The 24,461-nt window shown below is 41.9% G+C and overlaps 1 protein-coding gene across 2 annotated transcripts; it reads left to right on the forward strand.

Moving 5' to 3' along the window:
* The first annotated feature begins 5,582 nt into the window (after positions 1-5,582).
* LOC309836748 (zinc finger protein 671-like) lies at positions 5,583-23,200 on the forward strand. Of its 2 annotated transcripts, none has more exons than XM_082676875.1 (6): positions 5,583-5,713; positions 10,081-10,254; positions 17,103-17,141; positions 18,919-19,045; positions 19,584-19,703; positions 20,374-23,200. In XM_082676875.1, exons 3-6 carry the CDS (start codon positions 17,127-17,129, stop codon positions 21,546-21,548), a joined length of 1,437 nt encoding a protein of 478 aa, XP_082533001.1. In that variant the 5' UTR covers positions 5,583-5,713; positions 10,081-10,254; positions 17,103-17,126; the 3' UTR covers positions 21,549-23,200. The 2 variants fall into 2 exon arrangements, with proteins under 2 accessions (XP_082533001.1, XP_082533002.1); XM_082676876.1 differs by lacking the exon at positions 5,583-5,713 and adding an exon at positions 7,645-7,849.
* The last annotated feature ends 1,261 nt before the right edge of the window (positions 23,201-24,461 follow it).

A 24,461-nucleotide genomic window follows, 5' to 3' on the forward strand; every position in this document is an offset into this window, starting at 1 on the left:
CTACTTTCTATCTATGAATTTGTCCACTCTGGGCACCTTATATAAGAGTCATAAAGGTTTTCTCCTCTTGTGGCTGGCTTATTTCACTGAAGACAATGTCCTCAAGTTTCATCTGCGTCCTAGCATGTGTCAGAATTTCCGTCTTTTTTGAGTGAGTAGTACTCCATTTTATGTATAAGCTACTTTTTCTGTATCCCTTCATCAGTGAGCTCTTGGGTTGCTTTCACTATTTGGCTATTGCGTATAATGTTGTTGTAAGCACGATTGCACAGATATTTCTTTGAGGCCCTGGTTTCTGTCCTTTTTAGGTATGTTTCCAGATGGAAAATTGTTGGATCATTATTTCAATATGTAAATTTCTTGAGGAACTAAGGGGCTGTTTTCCATAGTAGCTGTACCATTTTACACCGATACAGCTATATCATGTAAGGTGCATGTGCAACTTCATTCTTTTATGTATGGTTATCTAGTTTTTTCAACACCACCTGCTGAAAAAACTCATTTCTCTTTGAATGGTCTCTGCACCCTTTAAAAACATCTGAGTATGTATGCGAAGGTTTGTTTCTGTGCTCTTTTATTCCATTCTCCTATATGTTTGTGTATGTCAATAACACAGCATTTTGATATATACTTTTTAAGTTTTTGAAAGTGGTTTGACTCAGTTTTGAAGCCCTGGCAGGAGAAGAACTGTCCGTTCCCCTTCTAGAACAGCTGATGAAGCCCACAACCCCAACCACTTTCCTTATCAGGCTCTCATTCTCTGGACTACCAGACACCAAGGTGTCAGACATTTAGTGATAGCTCCTATGTTCTGGAACCCATACAATTATTCAAAATAGCCAATCCACAGACAGCTCATGAAACCTAGCTAATCCCATCACTCTTGCCAAATATAAACTGCCCACCACAGCTCCAGCTTTCTGTTAATCCTGTCCCTGGGCTCAGCCCTCTTTGTTGGCCTGTCTAACGTCTTTCATTCTGAGCTGTAAGTAACAAAGTGTTCTGTCTTTCATGTATCCCAGTATCATTGTGCTGTGTATTCCACCATCAAGAAACTTTTGGTCTTACAGAACTATTCCACACCCAGCAGGGTATTAGGAGTACGGCAGATGTTGCACAGTCTTTAGCCACTAGTCTGTCTCCATTCAGCACCAGGAAGCTCACACTGGAGAAAGACGTTACACGTGCAGCCACTGTGCTCTTGGCTTTTAAACATAATAACAGATGTAAGCTCTGGAGATTAGCCCCTGTGAGGGAGATATCCCCCAGAAACTGCATCTTGTACATCCAGACATCCTCACTGGGAGATTCACGGTAAGGGCCAGGTTTGTGGGAAACTGGTGAATTCTGTTGCACTTTCAGACCTGCCTGGGGCCGTCAATGGAGTTCTGTCACTGCCCATGTGTATTATAGAAGCCACTCTCCTGGTATTAGCTGGCAGGGAGTATGGTCACTATAGTTAGTAATACTGTATTGGATGTTTAAAACTTGCTAAGAGTAAATCATAGAAGTTCTCAACACAAAAAAACTTATGTAACTATGAGGAAAACGTGAAGTAGACCTATTGTGGTGATCATTTTGCAATATAAACCAATACTGAATCATTATGTTATACATCTGAAACTAATAAATGTTATATGTTAATTATATCTCAATTTTTTTTAGAAAGCAGAGAGAACAGATTGCTGTAGTCTCTTGCTTTTCCTGGAGTATTCGCCAGCCATTTGAGCCCTTTGGTGAGATCTCATGCCCACCCCTTTGATTTGTTCAGGTGTGGACATCACCCACTTTGGACAGAGGACTCCATCAGCTGTTGGCTGGCAGCTTACAGAGGTTTCGCTTGTTTCAGGGTCATTATTGATTGTCTTATGACATTCTTGACAGATTTTTTCGAGCCTCAATTTTACCCACCCTAGGAACTGCTCACCTTGCTGGTTTTTGCGATAAAGTTATTATTGGGTGTTTTTCTTTGTTTCTTTCTTTTTTATTGAAGTACAGTTGATTTGCAGTGTTGTGTTTATTACTGGTATACAGCAAAGGGATTCAGATATATGTATATTTTTTTTCATATGGTTTATCACAGGATTTAAAATAAACAAATAAATAAATTTAATTATTTTTGTCTGTGTTGGGTCTTCATTGCTGCGCGCGGGCTTCCTCTAGTTGCGGCAAGCGGGGACTACTCTTCATTGTGGTGCACGGGCTTCTCACTGTGGTGGCTTCTCTTGTTGTGGAGCACAGGCTCTAGGCGTGCGGGCTTCAGTATTTGTGGCACATGGGCTCAGTAGTTGTGGCTTGCGAGCTCTAGAGCACAGGTTCGGTAGTTGTGGCGCACAGGCTTAGTTGCTCCGCAGCCTGTGGGATCTTCCTGGACCAGGGCTCGGACACGGGTCCCCTGCATTGGTAGGCAGATTCTTAAACTCTGTACTACCAGGGAAGCCCTATCATAGGATGTTGAATATGGTTCCCTGTGCTATACAGTAGGACTTTGTTGTTTATTTATTCTGTATAAAAGTTTACATCTGCTACCCCCAAACTCCCACTCCATCCCTCCCCTAGGTCTTATTGTTTAAGCCACCTTTACTCTTGGGTTTCTGTTTACTGTATGCTGTGGGTTGAGAACAGAATTGGGCTCTGCCAGAATAAAAAGTACAGACTTCTGGGGCTCTCAACTTTGTGTGCTCCAAAGGAAACAGCAGGAGGACAAAGCACAACTCTAAGTGTAGATTTGGCCTAGTTGCATTGCTGCTTAAGGCCTCCTAGGAAAGTCTGAATGACCCTTGCACCAAGATCTCCTGCCCTGGTTGTGAAGATTATTTGTGGCTCCGCAGTCACTTGGGGCAGTTGGTTTGCAAACAATAGCGTATTTGACAGTACCATGAACTTCGTGGATGTTCCATGGTATTATTGAGAGATAGCTTTCTCCTGATACCCACCTAGGAGCTCTGTGTCCTGAGGAAGAAAAATCATGTAGGTTTATGTCCATGGACATAAAACTTTTAACAAGGCCCAGGCTGGGAACCATATTGTGTACAGAAATTGTGACTGGATTAATAGGGACTGGACTGGTGGAGACTGCCCCAAAGTAGAGTGGATAAACCACTTCCAAAGTGGCCTCTGTGAATATCTGAGTAACTGGCCAGGTGGAAAGAGAGTGTACAGAACTCGGGACCTGCAGACCAGTCCCCGTAGCCAGTTTATTGGCAGAGCAGCAGAGCCAGAGGTTTTATGGATCCCTGTAGCCTCTCTGGGCTGTTTCCCTCAAACAATAATGGCAAAGCAGGAACCTCATGAGGGAGTGAAGGGAGATTCTCTTCTTCAGGGATGGGTCTTTTGTGTCCTAGCCATCATTCTTGGTGACACGAGTGGACATGTTTCCATTATTCCCCCATTTTGTAGACAAAGAATCAGAGTTGACTCATGTAAGATGTGGGGAGAGGGTCCTGATGATCAGTACAGCTTTGTCAGTTGTTTGATATTCTAGAAGGAATAGCATTTTAACGCTTTATGGGAAAAAGTTTTCCCCAAACAGCTTCATTGAGGGATTACTGATGTAGATTAACTGCATTTATATAAAGTGTCCAACATGACATATTTTCACATATGTATAGACATTGAACCCATCATCAGAGTTGTCAATGAATATTCCCGTTGCCTCAGTAAGGTTTCAGTGCCCTTCTCTTTTCTTTTCCTTACATCCCCACCCAAATTGCCATCTATACATAGCTATTAACTCTAAACTCATAAGAAACCATAAACAATTGTTGAACCATTGAAAAGTTTACAAACTTCTGAGCTAACAATTGAACTTAATATTTATATTAAAAATGTGGAACTTATGCATGCATACGAGGGAGAGCTGTAGTTGTCAGGCAGTGTCCTAGAACAAAGCTTGAGCTGCATTTATCTTTTATGGAGCCAGTCATTAAGGAATGGAGGAATTTCAGAAGTGTGTGTTGAAGGATTTCTGGACTTTCCGCAGTGTTAGTGTGGTCACTCCTGTTGACCAGCTGACTTTAAGAAGCTGGGGCATGGAACTGAGGTAGTTGCTGATTGACTGTTGCTTAGGAGCCTGGAGCTGTCACTGATAGGCTGTCTTTCAGGACTCGGGTTGGGGAGCAGTAGTCTTATCACCGATTGGTTAAATTTCAAAAGCTTGTCCCTATCAATGATTTGCTAACTTCCAGAAGCTTAGTTTCTCTCTTGAGGCTGTCGTTGACCCTGCTGATTTTGAGGACACATGTATTCATCGAAAGTTATCTCTTAGAAACGATGATTATTTGTTCATGACTTTGGACTGTGGCCAAGGAACACATTTTCCCTCTCCTGACTATGTAAAGTAAGCACTTTATTTGTTAATATCTGTTTTTAGTCTTCCCTCAGCCAAACCTGAGAGAAACCATAAAGCATTTTCCAAATTAACTGACGGCGTTTTGGAAATCATTGCAAAAAGCGGGATGTACGATGTTTATGTCGTGCTGACGAAGTCAAAGGACTGTGGACAAAATTGTGAAATACAGGACTTGTGTTGTATACATGAAACAGCTGACAACCCTATTCCCAATATGTCCCATGCACCTACTATTGTGGTTGAAACTCCTTAGATGCTTGTGGTACATTTGTTAGGCCAGTGAATACATGCCACAGTACAGCTTCTTTATTCATTTTTACCTTTCTGGCAAGTCTAAACATTGTCTTCACCTTTCCTGCTAAGTAGTTAAGTACCCGTGTTTTCAAGTATGAAAAAAATCACATTTTGGAGATCTACATGCTTCATTTGGGAACTGTATTACCCAGAAGTCACTTCAGTCTGCAGGTACAGTGACTGAGCCAGTGAAGGCTTAGCAAAGTGCTCTTAAGATGCAGTGCACAACAGGTGAGTGGAACTTCCTGCATCCTTTAGGGATGGCATTGTTATGGACTCTGGATTTTTCCCACCTGTATGGGCTTCTAGAGCTCTGGGTCCACGCAGAGGTGACCAAGAGGAAAAGCACAAGAAGAGACGTTACAGAGGTGCCTCTGAGGCCTAGCTGAACCAGGCTCTGCAAGCCATGGCACCCTTGTTTCTGAAGCTGAACAGGACCCTGCAGGGCCCTCCTGGGTACAAAAGTCTGTCCCCCTTGTTTCTTTCTCTTTTTTTTTAATATTTATTTATTTATTTGGTTGTGTCAGGTCTTAGTTGTGGTGGGTGAACTCCTTAGTTGTGGCATGTGAACTCTTAATTGAGGCATGCATGTGGGATCTAGTTCCCTGTCCAGGGATCGAACTCAGGCCGACCTGCGTTGGGAGCACAGAGTCTTAACCCACTGTGCTACCAGGGAAGTCTCCCTTGTTTCCTGTACATAGAGAAAGACTTTAGTTTCCTAGGCCTTCCCTGAGTTCCAAAGAGCAGATTCAAGTAGTTACTAATTAGAGAGGTGAGAGTGTAGAAAGAAAGGAAAAGCAGTCAAAACCAGTAATGACAGTTGGAACAATAGTTCAGTGATAAAACACTCACAGGAATTCTAGTTCCTTCTGAAAGGTTATAGATAACAATCTGATGCATATCCTTGAGTTGTTTTGCAGAAACAAGACCTCCAGCCAGGTGGAGGATGGTGACTACATGATGACAACAAGCACATAAGCCTGAGACTGGTTGGAAACAGAAAGTTGATGATGAATATTCCTGAAAATCACCCTGTGACCTTACCAGCAACCAATCAGAAGAAAGTAGGTGAGCAGACCCAGGTTCAGTTTGATAACAGACAGGAGACATTTTTAAAACTTCTGCTAACTACAACCTTGCAGTTTCAACATTCCCCCCTTTGTAACTATATTGCCATTTCTGACCCTAACCAATCCTTGCTTTATAAGCACCCTTACTTCTTGACAGCTCCAATTATAATTCTTGACAAACAACTTATGGAACTAACTGTGGCCTTCCATTTTTTGCCTTTATAGGCTTCCTCCATTTGTAGTTCAGGTAACAATTCAAGTGCTTCTCTCACCTACGTTTCCTGGGTGTCCTAACAAGCCCTAAATAAATGCCTGATCAATCACGTCTTCATTTCTGAAATTTTGGCTAACACTCAAAACACATAAATGTATTCTGTAATTGACTGTGTTGTCATTAATTCTTACTGTTCATCTCCTTTGACCGGAAGGTCAGACTCATGAGGGCAGGCATCTTTTTCTCTTTTGATCTTGATGCAACCAAAGTAGTGCCTGGAATGGGGTAGGCACTTAATGAATGTTTCTTAAGAGGGAAACTTAAAGAATGTTTCTTAAGGAGGGAATAAATATGATGCTACAGATACCCTGTTTGTTTTTAGCTGTCTGCTCTCTTTACATAGCCCTTCCAGCTGTACTTAAATTAAAAAATTTTAAATAAATAAATAATAGATCACATGTTACAAAGCTATAACCACAAGCTAGCCAAGTTTCCTGTGTAACTACGTGCTCTGCTTTATTCCCTTACTTCTCAGACTTCAGTGTCTCTAGAAACTGCACTGAGAGCCTAACCTTGTTCACATGGTCAAGGGCTATTTTGGCCACTAACTTTGAATAATTAAATAATGATGGATTTCAGCAATTTCCAAATTTCACAAATATTTTTCTGAGATGATATCAACTCTCCATGCATTGTTACTGCAATTGTGGGTAAAATTATATTGTACCCAGCAAGGAACGAGGATCATGTAAACCAATCCTTTATCTCAGGATTCAAATGCCCCCTTTGTAAATAAACTATGACTGAGACCGTAGAGTCACTGTCCAGGGAGAAAATGGCATGCGGTAAGTCACTCTTTTGAGATAGGTAGATCTTAGATTCTAGAAAAGAACTGAATACATATCTAAATGTGGAGTAAGAATTATGTGTCCACCCCTGAATGGGACACCGTCACTGGCTCTACGTTTCTTCTGAGGGAAGCAGAGACACAACACATTGTCCACCTGCTTCTGGCCATCCCACATCCCTCCTCTGTCTTCCCCACCATGGCCCTGTCTGGAAACTTTGCTTTCTTGACCCTGACTTAACACACTGAGACTCATAAATTGAGTCTAAAGCATCAGCCTACATACTTTGGAAGAGCAGTAAGACCGTGTTTATTAGACCCCAACTATGGATGGATGCACTTTGTGGCTGAGTGACAATTTGGTATCATGTGCGCATTTGTTTTTTTTAGGTTTGGGGAACATCTGAACTATAACTCTATTATAGTTTATATATATATATATATATATATATATATATATATATATATATGAATATAACTCTATTATATCTGAGTACCTCTCTCTGAACAGCACAGACTACATTCCACGGAAATCTGGGTGCGTCCCCTTTAAGAAGCGTGGTTCTGCGGATATCTGGGTGCGTCCCCTTTAAGAAGCGTGAACCCCGCCAGTACTCAGAGCCTTGGGACACTCCTTCCCAGCTACCCTCAGGGTGAGGAGGAACTTTCCCAGAGGTGGGGAGCACCGCCACTTGACAGGTCGTAGAGCGCTGTGAACCACATTACCCTGAAGGCAAAGCGCGGCGCGTAAGGGTCCCTGAACCAATGACGGCTCAGGAGAGAGCCACTTCCGTACTAGGGGGGCGGTGTCTGGGCGGGCCTTCCGGCGTCGACCGCGGGCGACATTTTTAAACTCGGACCTGTTCGCTGGTGCCCGCTCCGGTACCTTGGGTCGGCACCAGGTGAAGGGAGCCAGGAAGGCGCTGTGTCCGCTGCTCTGAGGAAAGGCTGAGGCTCCGCGTGGACGCCATCCGGCCTGACTCTGTCTCGGGGCCGGGACGGGCCTCCGTGCCCGGGCCCCACCATTGCCCACAGACTCCGCTGGGACGGCCAAGCGGATGGGTGCGATTCAGGTAAATGCTGCTCCCTCCGGACCCTCAGACAACTCTTCTCATTCTGCAGTATTTTCGTTCTTATCAATGTTCTATAACGAGCATCTTATGTTTGTGTTTTTTTGTTTCCCAAAACCTTGGTTTTCCGAATATTGAAATAAGACGTGCGTGGGGAAAAAAAAATTGCAGGGAACTTCCATGTTCAGTTGAATAAGCAGCTCTTACTAATACCCGTTCTTTGCTCAAGTCAAGATATGAGATATAAGTAGGACCCCAGAAGCCGCCTGTGGGTTCCTTTCATAACAGTTATCCCCATCCCCCAAAAGTTAAGGTATTGTCTGATGTTTCAAGTAAGCATTTCGTTGCTTTTCCTGATAGTTTCAGCTGTGTGGAAAATATTCGACGACTATAGTTTACCTTCGCTCAGTTATCTTAAAACTCTCTTATGACTGGAATCATATAAGTATTATGATGTGTCACACCCAATATGGTGGGCTTTACCCATTTTTTCATGGCTATCCGTTAATTTTCCCTCTTTTGCAGTGTTCTAATAGTGTGAATACAGTATATGAGTAAAATATCTTTATAAATCCTGCTGTTGAAGGCTTTCTTTGTTTTTTTCTTTTGGCTTGTTTGTTTTTGGTCTCCTTTCTGTAATTATAAACATTGCTATGCTGGCCATACCTTCCTTGCTTTCTGGGGTATATAAAGCACACATTTGTTTAGCGTATATGTTAAAATTATTATTGTATTTAAATGGACATTTCCACTTTTTGATCTTGTTTTGCTCCATGTTACTAATTTTAATTTAGTGCTTTGAATGAGATTGTTATACTTAGTCTTAATCTATCCCGTAGTTAGTTGTATTTTTTTTAACATCTTTATTGGAGTATAATTGCTTTACAATGGTGTGTTACTTTCTGCTTTATAACAAAGTGAATCAGCTATATGTATACATATATCCCCATATCCTCTCCCTCTTGCGTCTCCCTCCCACCCTCCTTATCCCATCCCTCTAGGTGGTCACAAAGCACTGAGCTGATCGAGCTGATCTCCCTGTGCTATGCGGCTGCTTCCCACTAGCTATCTGTTTTACATTTGGTAGTGTATATCTGTCAGTGCCACTCTCTCACTTCGTCCCAGCTTACCCTTCCCCCTCCCCGTGTCCTCAAGTCCATTTTCTACATCTGCGTCTTTATTCCTGTCTTGCCCCTACGTTCTTCATAACCTATTTTTTTTAAGATTCCATACATATGTGTTAGCATACGGTATTTGTTTTTCTCTTTCTGACTTCACTCTGTATGACAGACTCTAGGTCCATCCACCTCAGTACAAATAACTCAGTTTCGTTTCTTTTTATGGCTGAGTAATATTCCATTGTATATATGTGCCACATCTTCTTATCCAGTCATCTGTTGATGGACACTTAGGTTGCTTCCATGTCCTGGCTATTGTCAATAGCGCTGCAGTGAACATTGTGGTATATGACACTTTTTGAATTATGGTTTTCTCAGGGTATATGCCCAGTAGTGGGATTGCTGGGTCGTATGGTAGTTTTATTTTTAGTTTTTTAAAGAACCTCCATACTGTTCTCCATAGTGGCTGTATCAATTTACATCCCCACCAACAGTGCAAGAGGCTTCCTTTTTCTTCACACTCTCTCTACAATTTATTGTTCGTAGATTTTTTGATGATGGCCCTTCTGACTGGTGTGAGGTGATACCTTATTGTAGTTTTGATTTGCATTTCTCTAATGATTAGTGATGCCGTAGTTGTATTTTTATACACATCATGCATTATGTAAACTTACAGTTTTACAGTATGCAGCCACTTAGAGGGTTTCTGCTTTTGCAGTGATTGTACTCTGTTAATAGTATTTATTTTACTGTTACGTCATCATCCTCTGCTGGTATTGGAAGAGAAAATGATTAAGACATCTGGTTAAAATACTTGTTTTAAGGGGGACAAAATGAATCCTTGTAAGGATAAAAAGTTATAATGCTGGGAATCCTTATCAAGATGTTTAGAACCAAAGAAATGTCCATGTTTTTATAATGAGGTTGGAATAGAGGTCAGATCTCATATGTTGTTTCCTTTGTCTTAAGTTTAAGGAGTCATCTTTGACAGTCACTTATCTCAAACTGCTGGAGGCCAAGCACTTTTACTCTGATGCCAGCAACAACCCCTTTATCACAGATTAATTTTCTGGTGCCACTTTCTTCTTGTAACTCTCTCTCTCTCTTTTTTTTTAGGCCACACTGTGCAGCTAGCAGGATCTTAGTTCCCAGACCAGGGATTGAAATCGAACCCATGGCAGTGAAAGCACCAAGTTTTAGCCACTGAACCACCAGGGAATTCTGAGATTCATTTTCACTGTGAAGTCAATAAATGGTGGTTCCCTTCTCTACTGCAGGAGAAAAAAGCAGGTAGGAAATTACAGAAAATCTGTCTGAATATTTATGAAAGAAAAAGGATATATAAATAACATGGATAAAAATTTAAAATTTGTATTCTTGAATTCTATTATATAATGTTATAATAATTTTCTTGAGTTTTATTATTTCTTTTATATACAGCAGGTTCTTATTAGTTATTTATTTTATACATACTAGTGTGTATATGTCAATCCCAATCTCCCAATTCATTCCCCCCACCCCAACATCCCCCCCTTGGTGTCCATACATTTGTTCTCTACATCTGTGTGTCTATTTCTGCCCTGCAGACCAGTTCATCTGTACTATTTTTCTAGGTTCCACATATATGTGTTAACGTACAATATTTGTTTTTCTCTTTCTGACTTACTTCACTCTGTATAACAGTCTCTAGATCCATCCACGTCTCTACAAATGACCCAATTTCGTTCCTTTTTATGGCTGAGTAATATTCCATTGTATATATGTACCACATCTTTATCCAGTCATCTGTCGATGAGCATTTAGGTTGTTTCCATGACCTGACTCTTGTAAATAGTGCTGCAGTGAACTTTGGGGTGCATGCGTCATTTATTTATTTATTTATTTATTTATGGCTATGTTGGGTCTTCGTTGCTGTGCGCGGCTTTCTCTGGTTGTGGCAAGAAGGGGCTACTCTTCATTGCAGTGCGTGGGCTTCTCGTTGCAGTTCCTTGTTGCGGAGCATGGGCTTTAGGCATGTGGGCTTCAGTAGTTGTGGCTTGTGGGCTCTACAGTGCAGGCTTAGTAGTTGTGACACATAGGCTTAGTTGCTCTGCAGCGTGTGGAATCTTCCCAGACCCAGGCTTGAACCCTTGTCCCCTGCATTGGCAGGCAGATTCTTAACCACTGTGCCACCAGGGAAGTCCCTGCATGAGTCTTTTTGATTTACAATTTTCTCTGGGTATATGCCCAGTAGTGGATTGCTGGGTCATATGGTAATTCTATTTTTAGCTTTTTAAGGAACCTCCATACTCTTCGTCATATGGCTGTATCAATTTACATTCCCACCAACAGTGAAAGACAGTTCCCTTTTCTCCACACCCTCTCTAGCATTTGTTGTTTGCAGATTTTCTTATGATGCCCATTCTAACTGGTGTGAGATGACACCTCATTGCAGTTTTGATTTGCATTTCTCTAATAATTAGTGATGTTGAGTGACTTTTCATGTGCTTCTTGGTCATCTGTATGTCTTTGGAGAAATGTCTAATTAGGTCTTCTGCCCATTTTTGGATTGGGTTGTATGTTTTTTTAATATTGAGCTGCATGATCTGTCTACATATTTTGGAGATTAATCCTTTGTCCATTGATTCATTTGCAAGTATTTTCTCCCATTCTGAGGGCTGTCTTTTCGTCTTGTTTGTGGTTTCCTTTGCTTTGCAAAAGCTTTTAACCTTTATTAGGTCCCATTTGTTTATTTTTGTTTTTATTTCCATTACTCTAGGAGGTGGATCAAAAAAGATCTTGCTGTGATTTATGTCAAAGAGTGTTCTTCCTATATTTTCCTCTGAGAGTTTTATAGTGTCCAGTCTTACATTTAGGTCTCTAATCCATTTTGAGTTTATTTTTGTGTATGGTGTTAGGGAGTGTTCTAATTTCATTCTCTACATGTAGCTGTCCAGTTTTCCCAGCACCACTTATTGAAGAGACTGTCTTTTCTCCATTGTATATCCTTGCCTCTTTTGTCATAGATTAGTTGACCATAGGTGCTTGAGTTTTTCTCTGGGCTTTCTGTCCTGTTCCATTGATCTATATTTCTGTTCTTGTGTCAGTACCATATTGTTTTGATTACTGTAGCTTTGTAGTATAGTCTAAAGACAAGGAGTCTGATTCCTCCAGTGCCATTTTATTCCCTCAACACTGCTTTTGCTATTCGGGGTCTTTTGTGTCTCCATACAGATTTTAAGATTTTTTTGTTCTAGTTCTGTAAAAAATGCCACTGGTAATTTGATAGAGATTGCATTGAATCTGTAGATTGCTTTGGGTAGTATAGTCATTTTCACAATATTGATTCTTCCAATCCAAGAACATGGTATATCTCTCCATCTGTGTCATCTTTGTTTTCTTTCATCAGTGTATTACAGTTTCTGAGTACAGGTCTTTTACCTCCTTGGTACATTTATTCCTAGGTATTTTATTCTTTTTTGTTGCAATGGTGAATGGGATTATTTCCTTAATTTCTCTTTCTGATCTTTCATTGTTAGTGTATAGGAATGCAAGAGACTTTTATGCATTAATTTTGTATCCTGCAACTTTACCAAATTCATTGATGAGCTCTAGTAGTTTTCTGGTGGCATCTTTAGGATTCTCTATGTATAGTATCATGTCATCTGCAAACAGTGACACTTTTACTTCTTCTTTTCCAATTTGTATTCCTTTTATTTTTTCTTCTCTGATTGCCATGACTACTACTTCAAGAATTATGTTGAATAATAGTGGCAAGAATGGACATCCTTGTCTTGTTCCTGATCTTACAGGAAATGCTTTCAGTTTTCCACCATTGAGAATGATGTTTGCTGTGGGTTTATTGTATATGACCTTTATTATGTTGAGGTAGGTTCCCTCGATGCCCACTTTCTGGAGAGTTTTTATCATGTAAATGAATGCTGAATTTTGTCAGAAGCTTTTTCTGCATCTATTGAGATGATCATATGGCTTTTATTCTTCAATTAAAAATTTTATTTATTTATTTATTTTATTTATTTTTGGCTGCATTGGGTCTTTGTTGCGGTGTGTGGACTCCTCAGTGTGGCAGCTTCTCTTGTTGTGGAGCACAAGCTCTAGGCATGCAGGCTTCATTAGTTGTGGCACCTGGGCTCAGTAGTTGTGGTGCACGGGCTTAGTTGCTCCACGGCATGTGGGATTATCCCAGAGCAGGGCCCAAACCTGTGTCCCCTGCATTGGCAGATGGATTCTTAACCACTGTACTACCAGGGAAGTCCCTTAGTAGTCTCTTACGATGCTTTGTATTTCTGTGGTGTCTGTTGTAACTTCTCATTTTTCATTTCTAATTTTATTGATTTGAGTCCTCTCCCTCTTTTTCTTGATGAGTCTGGCTAAAGGTTTATCAGTTTTGTTTATCTTCTCAAAGATCCAGCTTTTAGTTTTATTGATCTTTGCTATTGTTTTCTTTGTTTCTATTTCATTTATTTCTGCTCTTATCTTTATGATTTCTTTCCTTCTACTAACTTTGAGTTTTGTTTGTTCTTCTTTCTCTAGTTCCTTTAGGTCTAAGTTTAGATTGTTTATTTGAGATTTTTCTTGTTTCTTGAGGTAGGCTTGTATTGCTATAAACTTCCCTCTTAGAACTGCTTTTGCTGTATCCCATAGGTTTTGGATCGTTGTGTTTTCATTGTCATTTGTCTCTAGATATTTTTTGATTTCTTCAGTGATCTCTTGGTTATTTAGTAACATACTGTTTAGCCTCTGTGTGTGTTTTTTACCTTTTTCCCCTGTAATTGATTTCTAATCTCATAGCATTGTGGTTGGAAAAGATCCTTAATATGATTTCAATTTTCTTAAATTTACTGAGGCTTGATTTGTGACCCAGGATGTGATCTATCCTGGAGAATGTTCTGTGTGCACTTGAGAAGAAAGTGTAATCTGCTGTTTTTGGATGGAATGTTCTATAAATATCAATTAAATCTATCTGGCCTACTGCGTCATTTAAAGCTTGTGTTTCTTTATTAATTTTCTGTCTGGATGATCTGTCCATTAATGTAAGTGAGGTCTTAAAGTCCCCCATCATTATTGTGTTACTGTCAATTTCCTCTTTTATGGCTGTTAACATTTGCCTTATGTATTGAGGTGCTCCTATGTTGGGTGCATATATATTTATAATTGTTATCGCTTCTTGGATTGATCCCTTTGTCATTATGTAGTGTCCTTCCTAGTCTCTTGTAACATTCTTTATCTTAAAGTCTATTTTATCTGATATGAGTATTGCTACTCCAGCTGTCTTTTGATTTCCATTTGCATGGAATATCTTTTTCCATCCCCTCACTTTCAGTCTTATGTGTCCCTAAGTCTTACCCCTTAAGTGGGTCTCTTGTAGACAGCATGTATATGGGTCTTGTTTTTGTATCCATTCAGCGAGCCTGTGTCTTTTGGTTGGAGCATTTAATCCATTCACGTTTAAGGTAATTACCGATATGGATGTTCCTGTCACGATTTTCTTAATTGTTTTGGGTTTGTTTTTGTATGTCCTTTTCTTCTCTTGTGTTTCCCACTTAGAGAAGTTCCTTTAGCATTTGTTATAGAGCTGATTTTGTGATGCTGAATTCTCTTAGCTTTTGCTGGTCTGTAAAGGTTTTGATTTCTCCGTCAAATCTGAATGAGATCCTGAATGAGATTAATCTTCGTGTAGGTTCTTTTCATCACTTTAAATATATCATGCCACTCCCTTCTGGCTTGTAGAGTTTCTGCTGAGAAATCAGCTGTTAACCTTATGGGAGTTCCTTTGTATGTTATTTGTCATTTTTCCCTTGCTGCTTTCAATAATTTTTTTTTGTCTTTCATTTTTGTTAGTTTGATTACTATGTGTCTCAACATGTTACTCCTTGGGTTTGTTCTGCCTGGGACTCTCTGTGATTCCCAGACTTGGGTGGCTATTTCCTTTCCCATGTTAGGGAAGTTTTCAACTATAATCTCTTCAAATAGTTTCTCAGGTCCGTTGTCTCTCTCTTCTGCTTCTGGGACCTGTATAATACAAATGCTGTTGCATTTAACTTTGTCCCAGAGGTCTCTTAGACTGTCTTCTTTTCTTTTCATTCTTTTTTCTTTGTTCTGCAGCAGTGAATTCCACCATTCTGTCTTCCAGGTGAGTTCTGCCTCAGTTATTCTGGTATTGATTCCTTCTAGTATATTTTTCATTTTGGTTATTGTATTATTCATCTCTGTTTGTTTGTTCTTTAATTCTTCTAGGTCTTTTTAAACATTTTTTGCATCTTCTTGATCTTTGCCTCCATTCTTTTTCCGAGTTTTGCCTATCTCCACTTCATTTAGTAGTTTTTCTGGGATTTTATCTTGTTTCTTCATCTGGTACATAGTCATCTGCCTTTTCATTTTGTTTGTTTTTCTGTGAACGTGGTTTTCATTCCACAGGCTGCAGCATTGTAGTTTTTCTTGCTTCTGCTGTCTGCCCTTTGGTGGATGAGGCTATCTAAGAGGCTTTTGCAAGCTTCCTGATGGGAGGGACTGGTGGTGGATAGAGCTGGGTGTTGCTCTGGTGGGCAGAGCTCAGTAAAACTTTAATTGTTTTGTCTGCTGATGAGTGGGGCTGAGTTCCCTCCCTGTTGGTTGTTTTGCCTGAGGCGATGCAGCACTGGAGGCTACAGCCTCTTTGATGGGGCTAATGGTGGACTCTGGGAGGGCTCATGCCAAGTACTTCCCAGAACTTCTGCTGTCGCTCTTCTTGTCCCTGTGGTGAGCCACAGCCATATTCTGCATCTGCAGGATACCTTCCAACACTAGCTGGTAGGTCTGGCTCAGTCTCCTATGGAGTCACTACTCCTTCCCCTTGGGTCCTGATGTGCACACTACTTTGTGTATGCCCTCCAAGCTTGGAGTATATGTTTCCCCCAGTCCTGTCGAAGTCCTGTAGTCAAATTCTGCTAGCCTTCAAAATCTGTTTCTCTGGGAATTCCTCCTCCTGTTGCCAGACCTCAAGGTTGGAACCCTGACTTGGGGCTCAGAACCTTCACTCCAGTGGGTGGACTTCTGTGCTATAAGTGTTCTCCAGTTTGTGAGTCACCCATCCAGTAGTTATGGAATTTGATTTTATTGTGATTGCACCTCTCCTACTCTCTCATTGCGGTTTCTGCTTTGTCTTTGGATGTGGGGTATCTTTTTTCCTGAGTTCCAGTGTCTTCCTGTCAATGATCGTTCAGTAGTAAGTTGTAATTCCAGTGCGCTCACAAAAGGCAGGGAACACACATCCTTCTACTCTGCCATCTTGAATCAGTTTCCATAATGTTATAATAATTTCTAATCAGAATTTAGTATATGGATTATGTAAGCTGAAATTTTATATAAAGCAATAATTTATAAGATAACAAAGGGGCCTCCCTGGTGGTGCAGTTGTTGAGAGTCCACCTGCCAATGCAGGGGACACAGATTCGTGTCCTGGTCCGGGAAGACCCCACATGCCACAGCGTGGCTGGGCCTGTGAGCCATGGCTGCTGAGCCTGCGTGTCTGGAGCCTGTGCTCCACAACGGGAGAGGCCACAACAATGAGAGGCCCGCATACTGCAAAAAAAAACCAACAACAACAACAAAACAAAAAGATAACCAAGTAAAATTGGAAAAGGAAGTATAATATACGAACTTCTGATCAGATGTGAGGGCCAACTACAAGCTACAAGAAGAGAAAAATATATTATTAGCAAGGGAGAAATAGAAGAGGGAATCAAATGGAAGTGTCAGAAACAGACCTGTATGTAAAATGAGACTTAATTTTGATATTTGTGACTTAGGACTATAATAGTGCTTTATGACATGCCAACACCATTTCCTTGCCAACACGATCCCTTATTCTTCTGGGCTCACTGGGCTCCAGTCATAAGCTTTGTAAATGCTGCTCAAAGACACCAGGCATGACTCTGATAGAGAGGCTTTGTACTTGTTTGTCCCACTTTTGGAAGGCCTTTTCTCAAGATATCCACATGACCTTATGGTACAACTGTAACATTTTCTGCCCTCTTTTATGCTTTAGTTTCCTCTTGAGCATTTGTCTTCATCTGAAATATTAAATGGTTCACTCATTAACCTTTTTTGTCTATGTTGCTGATGGGAATTAATATTACATGGCCCTACTCTTCCCACAGGTTCCACATTCAGCAGAACCACTTATGGACCCTGCACTGGTGAGTGTCAGGTGTCCTATAAGTCTTTTGCTGCCACTCTTCCTGGACTTGGTGTCTGGGGACCCTAAGCCCAGGTTTCCAAGTCCAGGCCAGAGGTTATATGGACAGATTCCCATTTTTGGCAGCCAGTGGACTGAGATGTGAAAGGTTGTCTTAGGTATAGCAGGTAATATGTATAAATGTTTGAGGATGAGATTGAGATGGGAGTGTTTTAGGACTTGTAGGTCTTTGTTAACAGCTGGTAAGAACAGAGAGCAAGGGGGCCAGAGTTAGACCTAGAATGGTAGACTGAGAAGAGGTTTCTGTTCTGAGAATGATGGAAGACATGGAATTTTTGGAACAGAGAGGGAAAGTGATGTGACTTAGGTTTTAAGAGGCTACTCCTGGTTGCAGAGTGCACAAGAGACTGGGGGAGAGAAAGAAAAGGAGATAATGAAGGAGGTATTGCAGTCATCCAGATGCACATTAGTTCTTGCTGGACCAAAGTGGTGCATGAGGAGGTAGGAGAAATACTTGGCTTCTGGATTTGCTTTTAAAGTAGGGACTGATCAGATTTTGTAATGTGGAGGGCTCACGGATAACTCCAAGTTTTTTTTCCCTTTGCATCTGGAAGGGTGGCAGTGCCATCAACTGAGACGGGGAAGTCAGTGGTAGCGGTCCTTTTCCGTGAGAGTATTAGGAATTGGGTTTTGGCTGTTTTGATTCTCAGATGTTCCAGTGACTCCAAGTATAGGAGACAAGGGGACGGCTGAACGTGCAGATCTAGAGTGCTGGCGGAGGCTTCAGGTTGCCATTAGGGGACAAGGGAAGATAAGGGGGCTGTCACAAAGACAGATAAGAAGAGTGGTCATCAGTGGGAAGGTGGGGGGCGGGAGGGAAAGTCCATCAGGTGGCTCAGGTTTTTATGGGGGAGTGCCTATGAAATTGATTAATTGATGCAGAGGGAAAGCAGAATGTAGGTGAAGTAAAAGTAAAGTCAGGCTGGTGGTTATTTTTCTTCCTGTGCACTCACTAAGCTTTTGTGGTGGAACTTGGGTAGTTTCTGACAGAATGTCAGATGAGTTTACCTAAGGTGTGTCAAGTGGGTGTGGATTTTGAATGGGTGTTATATGGACAGAGATTGCAACTGGTGAAGAGACATAATGTGCAATACAGAGGTGGAACATGAACAGGCGTATTTAGATTTGCATGTTTTGACTGAGGTTAAAGTCAGGAACAAGGCCTGGTGGGGAAGCATTCAGAACAGACCGGTGGAGAGTTGGGGTATGGTGGGATCCTGTTGCATTGGCAGGAACTTTCTGATGCCATGTGCAGGAGGGTATGTGAGGAGGCAGGAGACATGCCAGTTTTGTGGGCTGGGTGGTGGTGATGGGGATCAGATGTATGAGGAGTTAGCCAGTGAGTGTGCATGTGGGGAAGGTGTGTGACCAAATTGCCCCAGAGCCCTCATACCAGGAGTTTAACAGAGAATGATGAGCCCAAGTTTGTTTGTGTCTGGGCGACATGATCCTGGGGACTCTCAGGCTGTTGTCTTGCAGGAGAGGGAGGGAGACATGCATACCAGGCTCACAGCTTAGATGGCATCTCTCTGCCCACCTACCTACCTGTTGTTGCTGAGAGTTGTACCTAGTGCTCAAGGAAGTATGAAGAGTTATTAGGTGCCCTCTAAGTTAGGGAACTGGGGAGGAAGATGAACCGAGTGAGTATGGGTTAGGGGCACTTATGGGGTCCTGGGGAGAGAGGCTGCTTATGGAGACATCTGTCCCTGTCATCACAGGGCTCTGTGACCTTTGAGGACGTGGCTGTATACTTTTCCCAGGAGGAATGGAAGCTTCTTGATGAGGCCCAGAGATTCCTGTACCACGATGTCATGCTGGAGACCTTTGCACTTGCTGCATCATTGGGTAAGGCCCTCACACCTATCCCAGCATCCCAGGCAGGTCTCCGCCTTTCCCCGTTTTTCCAAAAGCAAGTCTGTTTTTTCACAGCTAGACAGTGGGTACATCTATATTACTGCTTCCCTCTCATCTGTGTTGTTGGTGCCAAGGCTGAGTGAATGTGTATACGATCTCCTTTCAGGAGTATCCCCAATACCAGCAGCTCTGAAGTTTTTTCAGTGAAGTTTTTCTGGGTCATAAGACTTGGAATTAGTTCAATGGGTTCCACTAGTCTCAGCCACTCCCTGCTAAGTTGACTCCATAGACCCTTGCACCTCTGTGCTCCAGGCTCTGCCACCTTCCAGCTGACATTTCTTGGGGCCTTACCATTCCAGGAATTGTTGGGACTTAATGTGGTCAGTATTTGTGGGGTCTTCTTGACTGTTTCTGTGAGACCCTCATCTGAAAGATTCTTTTTGTTACATATTTTTTTCCTGAGGTTGTTTTGGGATTGGTTGCACCTCAGGCCAGTACCGACTGTTCACCTGTTGTGTCTTTCTCTTAGGACTTTCATCTTCTAGGTACCATGTTGTTCAGCTGGAGCTGAGAGGAGAACCCTGGGTACATGACAGAGTGGACATGACTCCAGACAGAGCAAGAGGGGCTCAAATATGGCCCGGCCCTGGTAATTAGCATTGAGGGAGGAAGTGACATCATGGTTTGATTCACATCATATCAGGAACATGTCCCATACCCAACACTGTTTTGGTGTCAAGGCCAGTGACTGTGTACCTCATTTCTGTTTCTCCTCCATCCTTGACACTTGCCTCCTGTGATTTTTCCTCTGACTTCCAACCCAGAATTATCCCTTACCTCTCTGTCTTCCACTCCTAATTGTTCCTCTCCATCTTCCCTCTGCTGTGCTTTCCACTGTTCACCTACACTTAATGTTTCATGAGGTCTGCACCTCTCCTCAAAATAGTCCTTGAACGCCAGCTACTTAGTGAAAATCAGATTTTCCTGGACCTGGACACAGCTTTCCACATAGCACACACATGTCACCAGCAGCCAAGGTCCTAGTGAAAACTGTTCCTGGAGGAATGAGTTGTGGACCCCTAGCTCCTTTATGCATTCCACCGCATCCTTCTGTCATTTGCCTGGTGAGTGCTCCCTGTCCTGTGATGTGTAGAGGGTCAGTACTGTACAGCAAGACTTGCCTAGCCTCCCTGCAACTTCTTGTCTTGAAAACAGTCCCATAGATTTATTCCTTTCTATGTCAGACAAACATTTGTGATGGGGCTGCCTTCTTATACCAAAATCCTATGTCAAGTTTACCCATATTTCTCTGCTTTCAGGGTGTTGGTATATAGCAGAGAACAAGCAGACACCTTCTGAGCAGAATGTTTCTGTAGAAGTGCCACAAATAAATACTTCAGAGGCAGACCTGTCCACCCTGAAGTCCTATCCCTGGCAGACGTGCTGCCTGTCCTTAGAAGGTGGTTTGCAACTAGCTGAGGACCTTGGCACAAACCCTGGCCAGAAACTCTGTGGGGCAGGTGTGCAGTTTCACCAGCACACTGGAGAGGAACTCTTTAGAAGAGACGTGGGTAAGACCTTTATGAAGAGCCACACCGTCCATGCATCCAAGAAGTCTTTCACATTTCAGGAGTCTGGGAAGGATTTCCCTTGTAGCTCTGGCCTTCTCCAGCACCAGGTCACTCCACAAAAGGACACCAAGTTTGTAGAGGCCTTTCACAATGGAGAAAAGCGTTACAAGTGCAGTGAATGTGGGAAGGCCTTCTGCCGTAAATACAGGCTTGCTCAGCACCAGAGAGTCCACACTGGAGAAAGACCTTATGAATGCAGTGAATGTGGGAAAGTCTTTAGATGCAACTCCAACCTTGTTATACATAGAAGAATTCACACTGGGGAAAGGCCTTATGAGTGTAGAGAATGTGGGAAGTTCTTTAGACAAAACGCCCAACTTATTGTTCACCAGAGAATTCACACTGGAGCCAAGCCTTACGAGTGCAGTGAATGTGGGAAAACCTTCATTACTAAAAGCAAACTTATTCAGCACCAGAGAGTCCACACTGGAGAGAGACCTTATGAATGTGGAGAATGCAGAAAAGCCTTCACGTATAAACGCATGCTTGTTCAGCATCAGAGAGTCCACACTGGAGAGAGGCCTTATGAGTGCAGTGAATGTGGGAAAGTCTTTAGGTACATCGCCAGCCTCATTAAACATAGAAGAATTCACACTGGGGAAAGGCCTTATGAGTGTAGTGAATGTGGGAAGTCCTTTAGGCAAAGGGCCCACCTTCAGGTCCACCAGAGAATTCACACTGGAGCAAAGACTTACAAGTGCAGTGAATGTGGGAAATGTTTTAGCCAAAACTCTATTCTCACTACGCACCAGAGAGTTCACACTGGCGAAAGGCCTTATAAGTGCAGTGAATGTGGAAAGTGTTTTAGCCAAAGCTCTACTCTTATTAAGCACCAGAGTTCACATTGGAGAAAAACCATATGAGGAGAATTCTGAATGAGGAGAATTCTTTGGCCAAAGCATCCAGCTTACTCAACACCGAAAAGCTCACACCCCAGAAAGGCCTCATCAGTACAGCAGATGTGGAAAAGTTTTCTGTCAAAGGTCTGCTCTGACTGAGCACTAGAAACTTCACAGCTCAGATAGACCCTATGAGTACAGCAAATGTAGAAAAGCTTTCAGCCAAAGGTCTTACCTTATTTGATACCAGAAAGTTCATCTAGAGAAGGGCCTTCAAATGAGATGAGAGCAGTGAATGAGTTGTCTCCTTAGTTAATACATCATACTGAATAGACTCTCTGAGGAAGTCATCAACTGGAAGTTGAATACCATACATCTGAACAGCCCTCGTGTGCAGATTGCCTATGAGTACTGGCTTCATAGGAAGCTTTTCAGGAGCTATACTCTACTTTCTAACCTGTGCAAGCCCCTTGCTGGACTCAATATCACTGTAAGTTTTTTACCTCTCCCAAGTGGCAGATCCCAGTACTGGGCATCAGTCATCGCATTGTGATCAGGGTAGGTAGACCTTTGTGCTGTCCTGTTCTCTGGAGGGAAGCATGAATAGCCTGAGCACTTGGGTGTTGTCATGCTCTTCTGTCAAGGACAGGACCTAAGCAGCTTTGACCACTGTGACCCAATGTGGGTTCCCTTGGCAGCTTACAGTTTACTTTCCTTGGTGGTATTGTCTCATGTCATGCTCACGATGGATGTTTCTAGCTCCAGATCACCCTGTTTGGGAACTATCTGCCTCCATTTGCTCTACTCTGTGAAAAAATAAAGACTATAGTTTAAGCCACGTCTTTTGTGGGTGTTCCAATCTTTGTTTTCTTCAATAAGGATAGTATCATGGCGGAGAATGGTTTTCACTCCAGTTTTGATCTAATTTGAATTGTTGTCCAAAGCCTCCTGGGGTAGACTACAGGGCTCTGGGACTAATGTGACCTGGATGTTAGAATTTTTGGTGGGTCCCGAGGTCACCCTGAGATGAGGACAGTTTTATGAACCACCAGTGTTTTTTGGAGCTGCATAAGTTCCCTTTTTTCACATGGGATGTCAGATCATGACCCCAGTACTGTTCAAGAGAAGAAGTTCTCTAGGTCCAGCTGGAAAAGAGCCATGTGCCATAATGTCCATAACATGGTAGGCTGGTTTTGCTGAGCGTTAGATTACAGACATCAGATGGGAACCATATTTGGTACAGAAGCAGGGAATTAATAGGGAGTGACTAGCAAACAAAAAGAGATGAACCTATTCTAAAATTGCATCCATGAATGTTCCCTTGACTGTGGCTGTTTAAGATAATGTTTTTGCAAAAATTCTCAGGAGATACAGAGCGGTTTCTCTCCTGAGGTCCCAGTCAGTGTCAGGCTAAATAATGTAAAGTTTTTGAGATCCCGTAGCATCTTCAGATTGTTTATCTCAAGGCCATTGGTGCATAACAAAGATAATGGGTAATAAAAGTGGAAATCGTGTAGTCCAGGCATGTGGTTTTTAGGATGCAGGCAGTTCCTGGATAACTCACGTGGAAACACCTTTCATTGCTCACCAGTCTTCACTGCTACCACAACAGAATCCCTCCCATTAGACAAGGAGATGTGATGGGGTTAACATGTGGTTGCCAGAGTTCTACTGAAAAGGAGATTCAGAAAAGATTCAGATTTTTTATGTGAATCCAATTTTTATTTAATTGAGCTGTATAGTTGGTATGTGATGAACTGAACATACCTAAAATGTACAGCTTGGTTAAGTTTTAATATGTGTAAACCCACAGAACCATCGTAATTACAAACATCCATCACTCCCATATCCACCTTCTGACATTTCTCCCAGGACTCCCAGGCAACTAGTATTGATTTACTTTTTCCCCATTCAATTAGTGTTTTCTACACTTAATATCATTGGGGTCTTAATGTTTACTTTTATATTTGTCTGTTTTTCATGATGCATAATTATTTTGAGAATCATTTAAGTTGCTGATAAGTATAATTCATTTTTTTTCCTGAAAAGTATACTGTTTGGATATACCACCCACTGACTGTTTATCCATACATCTGTTAAAGGATGGGTTTTTGTGGTTTGTATCCTTTTTGTCTATGACAGATAAGTTTAATAAATTATATGTACGTATGGTTTCATATTCAAAATTCAATGACTATACCCTTTTGTGTGCCATTCACAGTATGGGAGCATTCCGGTTTTCCTGTATTCCTCCCTAGTACTTGGTTGATGTGGCTAGTGTTTCAGTATTACCTGTTTAAATGTGTAGAGGTGTCTCACTATGGTCTGATTGCATTTCCCTAATGATTCATGATGTTGAACATTTTTGTGTTTATTTGCCAGGTGTATGTCTTCTTTGATAAAATGTCTGTCTTTTATTAGTAACTGAGAAGGCAAAAACCTGTTGGAGCTTGACTTCTTCAATGACTTCGCTGAGTGGAATAAATGTGCTCACATCGTTATTCATCACGTATGGTCCTCATTATTAACATAGTGTCCGTTACTTTAAGTCTAGACACGTATAAAACAACTAACCGAACCTTGATTGCTGTGTTTGCCAATTTCCCTGGTATGAATACTCCAACTGTGGGCAATTCCAAACAGTGAATATGAAGTTTTTACTGCATCAGCGGCACAAGAAGCCAAACACTGAGATGCCAATGTTTGCAGGGGACAAGGCAGCCAAGCCGGGAGCTAGAAGAAGTCTCAGATCCACCTTCCCGGAGGCGATGTGCTTGAGATATTTAAGGTATAAAGAGGCAGTGTGGTCTTAGGTGTGGGGAAAGGCCATCAGAGTTAGAGAAAAGGTGAGGTAATTGCTGTGTGCAGGTGTATTTCATTACATGCTTCTTCACAGATGCATGTTCAAAAATGGTGTCCCTGAATGGGACATCACTG

This window comes from Grampus griseus (assembly GCF_964374135.1).
Source record: "Grampus griseus genome assembly, chromosome: 19".
In the NCBI taxonomy this organism is placed as follows: domain Eukaryota; kingdom Metazoa; phylum Chordata; class Mammalia; order Artiodactyla; family Delphinidae; genus Grampus; species Grampus griseus.

Excerpts from the sequence above, each read along its gene's own strand:
- LOC309836748 (XM_082676875.1), top strand. Across the intron at positions 19,046-19,583 it reads TGCACTTGCTGCATCATTGG|GACTTTCATCTTCTAGGTAC; the intron begins GTAAGGCCCTCA and ends TCTTTCTCTTAG. Across the intron at positions 19,704-20,373 it reads TCAAATATGGCCCGGCCCTG|GGTGTTGGTATATAGCAGAG; the intron begins GTAATTAGCATT and ends CTCTGCTTTCAG.